General features: G+C 44.4%; 1 protein-coding gene across 4 annotated transcripts in view; it reads left to right on the top strand.

Moving 5' to 3' along the window:
• Nucleotides 1-10,320, top strand: part of Dcbld1 (discoidin, CUB and LCCL domain containing 1) — a 93,151-nt gene extending 82,831 nt beyond the window's left edge. For all 4 annotated transcript variants that reach the window (XM_228172.11, XM_063279672.1, XM_039099381.2 and 1 more), the window contains 4 exons: nucleotides 1,772-1,859; nucleotides 3,409-3,458; nucleotides 5,530-5,649; nucleotides 8,402-10,320. In XM_228172.11, the coding sequence (XP_228172.5) occupies nucleotides 1,772-1,859; nucleotides 3,409-3,458; nucleotides 5,530-5,649; nucleotides 8,402-8,925 (782 nt within the window). In that variant the 3' untranslated portion in view covers nucleotides 8,926-10,320. The remainder of the gene's footprint in view (nucleotides 1-1,771; nucleotides 1,860-3,408; nucleotides 3,459-5,529; nucleotides 5,650-8,401) is intronic.
• The last annotated feature ends 2,064 nt before the right edge of the window (nucleotides 10,321-12,384 follow it).

Here is a 12,384-nt window from a genome sequence, read left to right on the forward strand (position 1 = left end):
TCCTGCAAACCCCAGAACTATGTAGAGTTCTATAGTTCAAGAATTTTCTGGCATATGGGTTTATTGTTTTGTTTTGTTTTGTATTGTTCTGTTTTGTTTCCCGCTTGGTTGTCCTGGGTCTATCTTTGCTAGACCAGTAACCTACCTCAACGTAAAGGCAAGAGGGTCAGGACTTCAAGACCATCCTCGGGTTAAATGTTATTTAATGGGGTGCTGGTGGCCCATGCTTTTAATCCCAAAACTTGGGAGGAGAGGCAGGCAGACCTCTGTGAGTTCAGGGCCAGCATGATCTACAGAGTGAGTTCTAGGACGGACAAGAGTTCACAAAGAATCCCTGTCTTGAAAAACAAACAAACAAAAAACACCCCCACAAAACTCTACTATTTAGCTGCGCATAGTAGGTGTTCAACTTTAATCCCAATACCTCTCTCTAAGAACAAATAATAGTAAATGTATGCATATATGAATACATACACATGCATATATACACACACACCACAATAGTAAGCTGTAGCATGCTATACATTTTTCATTTAACTTTAAATTCTCAGTATTTTCCTATTTACTATATACTTCATATTTATAAATATATATAAAATATATTTAAATATATATTTCATATATATTTCCAAATTACTATATATGGATATGCCATTAATTAACCACTCCCCTCTACAATGTTTAGATTGTTACATTTTCCTGAAATTTCACTCTTAAAGAATGACATGGCTGAAATTTACCTGTATTTTATATTCTAGGTTTTGGGGTTTTTTTTAACCTCTTGTTCATGAGCTATACATTTCTACTTTGGTTGTGGTTAGTCCTTTGAGGGATAGTCTCACTCTGTTCCCCTATGTGGCCTGAATGAGATATGTAAATCAGGCTGGCCTCAGACTCACCAAGATCCACCTGCGTCTGCCAGTCCAGTCCAGTCCTGGGGTCAAAGGCGTGCATCGCCATGTCCAGCAGACATTTTCACTTCTAACTGTCCTTTATCTCTACCCAAGGGTCACAAAGAAAGGTACAGTGTGATATCATCCTCCATTCGTTTATAGTTTATACAGCCAGTGGCCTATCCCGGGACAGGAGAGCCTCTTCATTTGAGGCAGAGAGAGTAGGCGAGAAGCATGGCGTTTTCAGTGGCCGAGTGACACGCTGCCTGAGAACGTCTTCAGTTAATGCACCACAGCTGTGACAATGGGAATCCCACAGCTTCCCCAGCCTTGGTAACAGTTACCTGCCAAACCTCCCCACGAGCTGTTCACCCTCACTCTGAGAGCCTCACCCAGCCATATGCAGTCTAATTCTGATTTGGGGAATTAACTTGAACCCAGCGAGGAGCTCAGAATAAAAGCCAATCCCGAGGTACATGGAACAAACCGTGACCTTTTTGAGTAGAGGAACAATTTTATGCTTTCAGACTTAGCTCAGACTTTACTTTCTAACATCATAGGCAAACACGTATTCATTTCCCTACGCACAAAGCAGATTTGCTTATCTTATTTATTTATTTATTTATTTATTTATTTATTTATTTATTTATCTATTTATCTATTTATCTATTTATTTATTTTTGAGACAGCATCTCACTGTGTGTGTATCCCTGTACCCTGTACCCTTGGCTAGCCTGGAACGCACATAGACCCTCTTGCCTCTACCTCCTGAGTCTGGGGTTAATGCTACACACCGCCACACCCCATTCAGAAGCTGGATTGTGTGTGTGTTTGTGAGGGGTGTGATATCTGTGTTGTGACATGGCTTTCTCCTCTAGGAATGAGTATAACAACGGTGGCTATTCCGTCGGTGATCTTCATTGCCCTCCTTCTGACTGGGACCGGGATCTTTGCGATCTGTAGGAAGTAGGTGGATTTACACGTTTTCAATCTCTCATTCTATACATAAGCAGTTTGTTGGCTGACTTTTCTCATCACTCGGACAAAAGTGTCTTAAGGGAAGAAGGGTTTGTGTGGGCTCGCAGTTTGAGGACGCATAGTCTGCCCATCGCAGTGGAGGGAGACGATAGCAGGAGTGTGACGTAGCTGGTCGCATCCCATCTGCGGGATGTCGGGATCCACAGGAATCAAGGAGAGAGGAATGCTGCCTTTTGACGAATCTGAAACCTCAGCCCAGGGAATGGTGTCATCCCCGACTCATGTGGAGCTTCCTGTCTAGGCGCGCACTTATAGGCAAACCCCGAGGTGCTTTCCCCTAGTGGAATAATCGTTGCTAACATCATAAACCTCAGAAGTTTACTCCTCTGGTCCATATGTGTTTAAGAAGCTGCACACCGTCTTCAGAGAGGAAATGTCTTGGGTCCAGATGTTAACATAGGGATTATCTGGTACTGCATTTTATGGCTTCCCACATGATCACTCACTGCTGGAGCAACATCTGGGAGCTGACGTATCCCCTGTGAAATCTCCCTCGTTCGCCTACCTGATGGAGATTGTATTAGAAAGAGGACCCGGTGTCTGGGTTCAGCTCCCACCATGTCCCTAGATAGCCCAGCAATGTCCGATGTGACTGTTTTCTCTTGGAACAAAGATGTTTACGATGATGGGTACTGACTCTTTTTCATAGCCCTGTATGTTATTTTTATTATTATAACAAATGATAGAAATTGGATTTAAACCAAAAGTAAGAAATAGTCTCAGGCTGGAGAGATGGCTCAGTGGTTAAGAGCACTGTCTGCTTTTCCAGAGGTCCTGAGTTCAATTCCCTGCAACCACATGGTGGCTCACAACCATCTGTAATGAGATCTGATGCCCTCTTCTGACCTGCTAGTGTACTTGCAGGCAGAATACTGTATACATAATAAATAAATAAATAAATAAATAAATAAATAAATAAATAAATAAATGTTTAAAAAAAAGAATATGTGTAAAAAAGAAATAGTCTCAGGTTTTCTTTTTATAATTTAAAAAGCTTTAGAACATGTAAATATATGCATTAGTTTGACTAGAATGTCAAATCATTGTACACGTTCACGTTCAACATAACTGATGTTAATTGCTTTTTTTTTTTTTTTTTTGTTCTTTTTTTTCGGAGCTGGGGACCGAACCCAGGGTCTTGCACTTCCTAGGCAAGCGCTCTACCACTGAGCTAAATCCCCAACCCGATGTTAATTGCTTTTAAAGGCACCCACAGATTATACTTTATAGAAAATAGAATATAAATTGATCCTTACAAATTACTTAAGAATTTTATTGGTTTTCTGAGCCACTGAGAAAAATCAAATAATAATGCATTGCTTCCTAATATAGAAAATAAAATTAGCATACATTCCCTCGGTGATTGTATGTGACGTTAATTATATACATATGATATATATTATATAAATATGATATAGAGGACGCAAGGCAGACAGATTGGCTGGTGAGTGTTTAATAGAGCTTTTTGTCTTGACAGGAAGAAAAAGAAAGGCAATCCATTTGTGTCAGCCGAGGCTCAGAAAACAGGTTGGTTCACACTCCGTCTACAGTTGTATTCTGTTTGCAGGGGAGAGGGCCAGCTCTGCTAATGCAGTGTTAATGGGGTACATTTGTAGGACAGGTGCTACCTAGCTTACTGGTAGAACATTTGCCTGGCAGGTACAAGATGCTGGGTTCTGTACCCAATGAGCCCCTTTATCTGTGAGTGATGTGTTCTAAGACACTAAGGGTTGCCCAAGACTATAACTAGAACTAAATCGTGTACATAACCCTGTACATGCAGAGCTCTGATAAAATGTAGCTTATGTATTAGGTATGGTGAGGGATTAAGAAAACGCTAAGTAATAATGAAACAGGACAGTTGAATAGAATGCTCACTACTTTGCTTTGAGCACATTATAAATTGACTACAGGGGAATGTTTCAGTTTCTCCTTCTCTCACTGTGATAAAATAATCTGAAAAAAAGGCAACTTTAAGAAAGAAGGTTTGTTTTCACTGACAGTGCAAGATCCAGTCCATTGTGGTGGTGGTGGGGAAGCAGGGGGCTAAAGATGGGAGCTTGAAGCAAACTGGTCACACTGCATCCTGGATGGGAAGACGCAGAGGGATGAATGCAGGCTGCTGCCCAGTTCCCCTTCCTCCAGTTCAGGATCCTGGGCAGGAAGTGGGCGCCATCATGTTGGCTTGGTATTGGTGGGAACCCTTGAATACAATCAAGACAACACGCTCCCCCCACCTGCCCGTTTTCTGGCTGAGTAGATTCTGTCAAGCTGCTGGGGGGGGTGGGGGAGTGGGGACTAACCATCACAGGAGGGTAGCATTCAGAGAACAGATAAACTGGGCTGGAGGATGGTTCGAATCCAGGTAGTGCTTTGCAAGGACAGCATACAGTTTAAACATGAATTGCTTCTGGGATTTTTCTGTTTAATGTCTGGGGCCACGATTCCTTTCGTTTTTGGAACATAAACTGTAGGGAAGAGAAGACTACTCTCTGGTTTGAAGAATAGTAAGTTCCATTACCTTTGAATTAGCCAAGTTACAACGAAGAAATTCGTTGTTGTCTACTCTATACTCTGCCTCGGAGTTTTCATGGTGCTGTATCTGTTTAGCACGAGCCCGTGCTCTTTAAGTTTTGTTCTTTTCATTTGTGTATGTGGACTGGAAATGAGATTATTGCACTGTCATCAGGAGTGACAGCAGCCTTGTCCATGACCTGAACACGTGCTTGGCCTGAGTTCTAATCTTAGAATCAAAATAATGTAGACAGGGCTCGTGAGATGTCCTGACTTTAATCTCCTGGGGTCACAGGTGAATACTACTGACCTGTGTCTTTAAAAATTTTCCAAAGCAAACACATGGACCCTGCCTGGTTCATTCCTCAGTTTCCCATGAAATACAGTGGAGGCCTGAAGATGCTGAGGAAAGGCTGAGCTTAAATGGCAGCTGTGCTGTCTCCTCTGGGGTGTGAGGTTATGTGCCTACAGGAAATGGGCCCACGCGATTCCAGGGCTTGGAAACTACATCTTTTTTTTTTTTAATTGATTTATGTGTGTGGGTGTTTTGTCTGCCTGAATGTATGTCTGTGAACTATGTCCCTGCCTAGTGCCCCCATGGTCAAGAAGAGGGTGTTGAATCCGCTGAGACCGGAGTTACAGATAGTTGTGACCTGCCATGTGGGTACTAGAAATCGAAATATCCTGGAAGAACAGCCTCTGCTCTTAACTCCTGAGCCATCTCTCCAGCCCACAACTACATTTATAGCATCAGTGGGGGCCAGTCATGGTGACTCATACCTCTAATCCTTGCACTCAGGAAGCAGAAGCAGGCAAATTTCTGAGTTCAAGATTAGCCCGGTCTACATAATGAGTTCCAGGGCAGCCAGGGCTGTGCAAAGAGACCCTATTTCAAAAAAATAAATAAAGTTACGGGTGGGTAATGCACATTCTGTGGGGCCTGCCTTGTCGTGCTGTGCTCAGCAAACAACCAGGGAGCTGTAGCTGTGGGTTTGACCGCACCCGGCAGGAAGACTGACTTCTGACAGACTTGGGTATGTGAATCACATGCCTGAGGCCTGGTTTTACATTCTCTTGATTTCAGGCTGTTGGAAGCAGATTAAATATCCCTTTGCCAGGCATCAGTCGGCGGAATTTACCATCAGCTATGACAACGAGAAGGAGATGACACAAAAGTTGGACCTCATCACTAGTGACATGGCAGGTGAGTGTCACACCCCAGGGACCGTGCTCTGAGGAGGCTCTGCTGGTGGGAGGCCTGACACAGTAGAGCAGTAAGGCTAAGTAAGATCCTTTACTATAGCAGAAGTATGCGGCCCCATTCCCCCAGCACTCTCTGAAGAGTTTCAAGCTGACGCAGAGATATTAGTCAGTGGTCTCTTCACCCGAGTTGAGTATACCCTCACGGCACATAATGATCGTAAAGAGTGAGGCCCACAGCTCTGCTAGGCTCTGCTAGTTACTTGTTATTATTTTGCCTTTGTTGTTGTTGGTGGTGGTGGTTGTTTTTTTCCAGAGAGGGTTTCTCTGTGTAGCTCTGGCTATCCTGGAAATTGAGTCGTAGACCAGGCTAGCCTCGAACTCATAGAGATCCGCCTGTCCCTGCTCTCAATTAATGTGTGCTACTCAGGTTTTTATTAAAGTACTGGGAACGAGGGACAAGGAAGGCTAACTGAGTGATGAATGAATACATCTCTGGCCTTTGAGCAGATGGAATTAGAGTAAGGGGCCTGTTTGGGTCAGAATGGTTCAGTGTCTCTGAGAAAGCATCAGTATGTCTCTCTTCCAGTTTATTTCCTGTCAGTCTTCTTCAGCTTGCCCCCAGAGTTACCTCAGACTGCTAGTATGTAGGTTCTGAGTGAGACTTCCATGTGATCTAATGGATGGACAACATAGCTCATGCTAGAAACATGGCTTCCCGTCCTGACTCCATTGCTCAGCAGCTGTTGTGATTTGAGGAACGTACTCAGTATCCCTCTGCTTTGTTTTCTGTTGTCATGTGACTACCTCATTTTGAAAACGGCTTGAATTGTTTCACTGTCTCAGAAATGATTTCATTATCTGGACACTATCACTAAGCCCAGACCTAATACTTACCTTTCATTTCCATTGCATCATCCTTCTCCCCTAATTCTCTTGCCACATCACACTGTCTTCATAGTTCTTTCTCCTCCGTATTATCAGGGTTCTGTAACAGAACTTATAGAATAAGTCTCTCTGTCTTTGTCTCTCTGTCTCTGTCTCTGTCTCCGTCTCTCTCTCTCTTTCTCTCTCTCTCTCTCTCTCTCTCTCTCTCTCTCTCTCTGTGTGTGTGTGTGTGTGTGTGTGTGTGTGTGTGTGTGTGTGTAGGAAAAGGATGACTTACTGGCTATGGTCTAGCTAGTCCACAATGTCTGTCTACCAATGAAAACTCCAAGAATCCAGTCATTGTTCCGTCCTTGAGGGTAGAAGTCTCAGCTGGCTTTCAGTATTCCCCAGAATCCCAAAGAAGCAGACTTTAAAGCCAAGGAAGGCTCAGACTTGCTAGTAGGAGCAAGCAGGCCAAGAGAGAGCCAGCTTCCTTCTTCCGTAGCCTTGATATAGACCACCAGCTGAAGGCACGGCCCACCTCTGAGGTGGATCTTCTCACCTCAGAGATCTAGATTAGAAGTGAGTCTTAACACTTCAAATGATTTAATGTAATTAAGAGAAAATCCCTTTCAGCTGTGCCCAGCCATTTGCGTCTTATTAATTCTAGATGTAGTCAGGTAGACGCAAAGGTGGTCGTCACACCCTCTTTAGGTTTTCTTCGCCTCAAACTTTACAAAGGCCAGTTTGGAAGTTACTCCTAGCTGGGCCTCATAACCAACACCGATAGTCCCAGCACCAAGTAAAAGTCACTTCTTGTGGGGTAAAAATAATGAAGGGTGGAACGGTTCCCGGGCGTAGCCCGGCCGTCTCACTCTCGCTAGTCCTGGCTCTGGTGAGCCATTGGAACTAACGCTAATTTATCTCCGTGGCTCCTCGCTGCCCCCAAAGCACTCTCTGACCCAGGTGGGGTGCTGCCACGACAGTTTCATACAGAGACCTCCTATCTCGCTGCTCTTTTACTGTGGACTCTGTTCACATTTCCAGCATCCACCCCCTGGTCTCAGCTGCAGCTACCTTCCCCCTGCTGCCCTGTTTACATTCCCAACATCCGCCCCCTAATAGTTATGGTATAAACTCCCAAAAACCTATTAAAATCAAGATTCTACAAACTGTAGATTTATATGTTAAATCAGATTTATATGTTAAATGTTCAGTCCACAATACATCCACACAATGAACTCACAACCAATTGATAATGATGTAAACCGCCCACCTAGATGAGATAAATTTGCCTACAGAAATCCATCCCAGCTACCTTGGCAATTCAAGACCACCCAGACCTGGGTCATCTTTCTCCATCTCCATTTTGATTTTTCTTCCTTCTTTCCCACCTTACAAGAACTTTGTCCCTCCCTTATTTTTATTACTGTTTAATCATGGCCTTGACCTAACTGGTGCCAGCCCACACCTACATATGGACATCAACCTACAACCCCTAAACTGGGCATGGAGTTGCATGTCTGCCGTCCGTCAACCCTGGACACCAAAGACTTAGAGGCAAGAAGACCACAAGTTCAAGTCTAGTTGGGGTTGTGTCTATAAGTAAACATTTTCCCTCTAACAGAATCAGTTCAGTCTCTGAGGTCTTATGGCCCTTGGCGGCTTCCTGAAGCAGTATTATGGTGCAAAAAAAGTGCAAAAAAAAAAAAATTTTAAAAAAGAAAAAAAAGACCCAAGTGCAGTATCTGATTTCATTTCATGTCTCATGAACCTGAGATGCATTAGTCACCGACGGAGATGGAGTGGAAGGGAAAGCCCACCCTGTGGCGACTGGCTACCTCGCTCTCCTGTCAGCTAGTGCACTAATGATGTTCGCTTGGTTTTAGATTATCAGCAGCCTCTCATGATTGGCACAGGAACAGTCACGAGAAAGGGCTCTACCTTCCGGCCCATGGACACAGACACGGAGGAGGCCAGAGTGAACACTGAGGCCAGCAGCCACTATGATTGTCCTCACCGCCCTGGCCGCCATGAGTACGCACTGCCCTTGACTCACTCAGAACCTGAGTATGCCACACCTATCGTGGAGAGGCACCTGCTGCGAGCTCACACCTTCTCCACACAGAGCGGATACCGAGTCCCCGGGCCCAGGCTCACTCACAAACACTCCCTTTCCTCTGGAGGCTTTCCTCCCGCTGCAGGAGCCACCCAGATTGAAAGCTATCAGAGGCCAGCAAGCCCCAAGCCTGTGGGTGGCGGCTATGACAAACCGGCTGCTGCCAGCAGCTTCTTGGACAGCGGAGACCCCGCCTCTCAATCACAGATGACTTCCGGGGGGAACGATGGTTATTCAGCACCCCGAAACGGTCTCGCGCCCCTCAACCAGATGGCGGTGACTGCCCTTTTGTGAACCCAATGTGAAAGAAACCTGCTGTGGTACTGAGCGCGCACCGCTGCGAGTCCCTGGAAGAAATGTCCCAGCGCGCATGTGTGACTCTTCAGGATCCTAGAGGCGACCTCACTTACTGTTTACAGAACTGTGCGGCTGGTTTTGTTCCGATCTCTCCAGCAGAGCCGGTTGGTTTCTGCTGGGCTAGAACAAGGAGACTTTTCTCATTCGTCTAACTGTGATGCTGTGCTATAAAATGTGCAATCTGTACAGTTATATTTAACACGGATTAACCTAACGAAGTTTGTGGTGTTTGTTTTCTACACGGGGCTTCAAGGGGGAACGCGGGATTTGAATAGATGGAGCCCGCCCGTGTTCATGCTTCTCGGTGCGTTTGGTTATCTGACGCTAAGCAGCAGGTCTGTTTAAAACCTTCGTGGGTTGTGGCGGCTCGTTTCCTTTTTGATAAAGTGAAAGCATTTTTACCCTTCTTTCTCCGGGAAGAAATGAAATTACTTGAAAACACATAAAGCACACTGGGGTGGGGGACGGCCAGCAATGGTGGCCCACGTACGCAAGCAAGAATACCACTTCGGCAGCTGCAGCCTGGTTTCTTAGACTTTCCTTGAGAGGAGTAGGGAAGCCTAGTGTCCTGGGGCCTGTGTGGGTCCCGGCTGCACCCTTAGGGACCACATTCTCCAAGGAAAGGGCCTAGCCTACTGCGCATCTTCCCAAGCAAATATGCGTCCACACTGTCCACCCACGCCTTGTAATGAAGGAGCTTATAGCTCAAGGCAGGAATATCAAATATTTCTACACCTCAGATTATGAACACAGCTGAACCCAGAAGCCCTACTTCCTACAACTTTCTCCAGAAGCAACGCATGTGGACGACTCCCTCTCTCTGGAAAGCAAATGGCTCTTTGAAATGTGTTTGTGCCAGTGTCGAAGCAGAGCTCTTTTAGCGGAGAGCTAGTAACTGCCCTGGTGATGTAAAGTGCAGTTTTCCCCCTGAACATGTGTGTATTCATAGAGTAGCCCGGGTCTCAGCTGTACTTCATGTCTTGTGTTGTTTTTTTTTTTTTTCCAGAGTTTACTTCTCGAATGAACTGGGGGGTTAGAGGGGAGGGATTTAACCTCTTTCTGCCAAAGAGGAAAAAGTTATGTGTCTTGTTTATTTAAAAAAAAAAAAAACAAAAACATGGACCAAAAACAAAACAAAAAAGATTCTTTCCTTACAAATTGTATTATAATCCTATTTGTGTGATTGTCGTTTTCTGTGAATTCTGTGTTAACATAGGGTGCTGAAAGCTCGTGGCAGAGTATCTGCTGGTTGTAGTGGAGGTTAAACCATTTATGTTATGGAGTTTACCTGATTTTGTATGTATACTAATTGTAATAAACTATGAAAAATCAGAGAGCCCCTGAATTCTATTTGGCCCCAGCCTGCTGAGCTAGAGAGGCTCTCATCTTGTCACTGAAGTCCCATGATGCAACTTGCAAATTTTTTCCTTTTTTTTTTAAAGATTTATTTATTGTATATGAGTACACTGTATCTGTCTTCAGACACAACAGAAGAGAGCATCGGATCTCATTACAGATGGTTGTGAGCCACCATGTGGTTGCTGAGATTTGAACTCAGGATCTCAGGAAGAGCAGTCGGTGCTCTTAACCACTGAGCCATCTCTCCAGCCCCCCCCCCCTTTTTAATTTCTTTCTTTATACACTGTAGCTGTCTCCAGACACACCAGAAGAGGGCATCAGATCTCATTACAGATGGTTGTGAGCCACCATGTGGTTGCTGGGATTTGAACTCAGGACCTCTGGAAGAGCAGTCGGTGCTCTTAACCACTGAGCCATACCTCTAGCCCTTTTTTTTTTTTTTCTTTTAAATTCAGGCTTTCATATTGCCCAGGCTGTCAATTCTCAGTGTAGCCTAGAACGACCTTGGATTTCTTATCCTCCTGCATTTGCCTCTCGAGTGTTGGGGTTACAGATGTGCAACCTCACATCTGGTTTTACTTTTTCTCTCGTAAGAGGGTTTGGTCGCACTGTAGAGCGTCCAATACTTGGTGCCCAGTCACCTTGGAAATGAATGCTTTACCCAGGGATTTGTAGAAAGTGTGATTTTTTTTTTAAACTGTTCCAGGGACAACTTAGTGAAATATACCTATAATCTTCCAACCTTTAAGGCAATACCCCCTCTAAATACGCAGCCATGGTTCCCTGCAGGAAAATCAGTAGGGCAGATCCATAAAATAGCCGAGACAATATGGCGGACAAGATGGGGAAGCTTACAGTGAAACCCGGAGCTCTTTTTTTTTTTTTTTTTTTTTTTTTTTCCGGAGCTGGGGACCGAACCCAGGGCCTTGAGCTTCCTAGGTAAGGGCTCTACCACTGAGCTAAATCCCCAGCCCCAAACCCGGAGCTCTTATGGAGAGTTACACAACTACAGACGCTTCTGGCCCTCGTCCCAGATTCTCCTCATTTCATCAAAATGCTTCTTAGATGTGCTGGAAATTCAGGATGGATCACAGATGGATAAAAGACTTTTATAAAAACTTCCTAGGGGTTGGGGATTTAGCTCAGTGGTAGAGCGCTTGCCTAGCAAGCGCAAGGCCCTGGGTTCGGTCCCCAGCTCTGAAAAAAAAGAAAAAAAAAAAAAGAAAAAAAAAAAACCAACCAATAGTGGATAAAAACTTCCTAGAGTTGAGCAATGAAAACCCCTTAAACACAGTGACAACCTACTGTGGAAGGGACTTCCTCTAGATCCTTATAGAAGCCACTCTCTTGAGAAAGGTACTTTACAGAACTATGAAAACGTTCAAAGTGGACAAATTTGCATTACAAAATCTCCTTCCAGTATCTCATTTTAAGTTGGTTTTGTGTTTTTTCTTTTTTTTTTTTTTAATATGCATGGGTGTATCTCTGTATCACATGCATTCAGTGTCGGCAGAGGCCAAAAGGGAGATGGATCGCTGGGACTGGAGTCACAGACCTTTGTACCCTACCTCTTCAACTTTGGTTTTGGATTTGTTTGCTTTTTTTTTTTTTTTTTATTCTTGGGGGCGGGGGTGGAGTTTTTGTTTGCCTTTTGTTTTTTATTTTTTGAGACAGGGTCTGTCCGTGTAGTCCTAGCTGTCCTGGAATTCTATGTAGACCAGCCTGGCCTCAAATCTTGGAGATCTATCTACCTGCCTCTGTTTCCAGAGTACAGAGTTAAAGACATGCACCACTCTGCCCAGCTACTCAACTTTTAAACACTGTGCGATTATATTAGATGCCTCTACAGCACTGGTTCTCAGCCTGTTGGTCCTTGGGGGGTGTCAAGTGACCCTTTGACAGGGGTCACCTGAGACAAATGGAAAACACAGATATTTATGTTATGATTCATAACAGTAGCAAGATTACACTTATGAAGTAGCAATGAGAGTGATCTTATGATTGGGAGGTCACCACAGCACAAGGGACTGTATTAAA

Source organism: Rattus norvegicus, chromosome 20 (assembly GCF_036323735.1).
Source record: "Rattus norvegicus strain BN/NHsdMcwi chromosome 20, GRCr8, whole genome shotgun sequence".
NCBI classification, from domain to species: domain Eukaryota; kingdom Metazoa; phylum Chordata; class Mammalia; order Rodentia; family Muridae; genus Rattus; species Rattus norvegicus.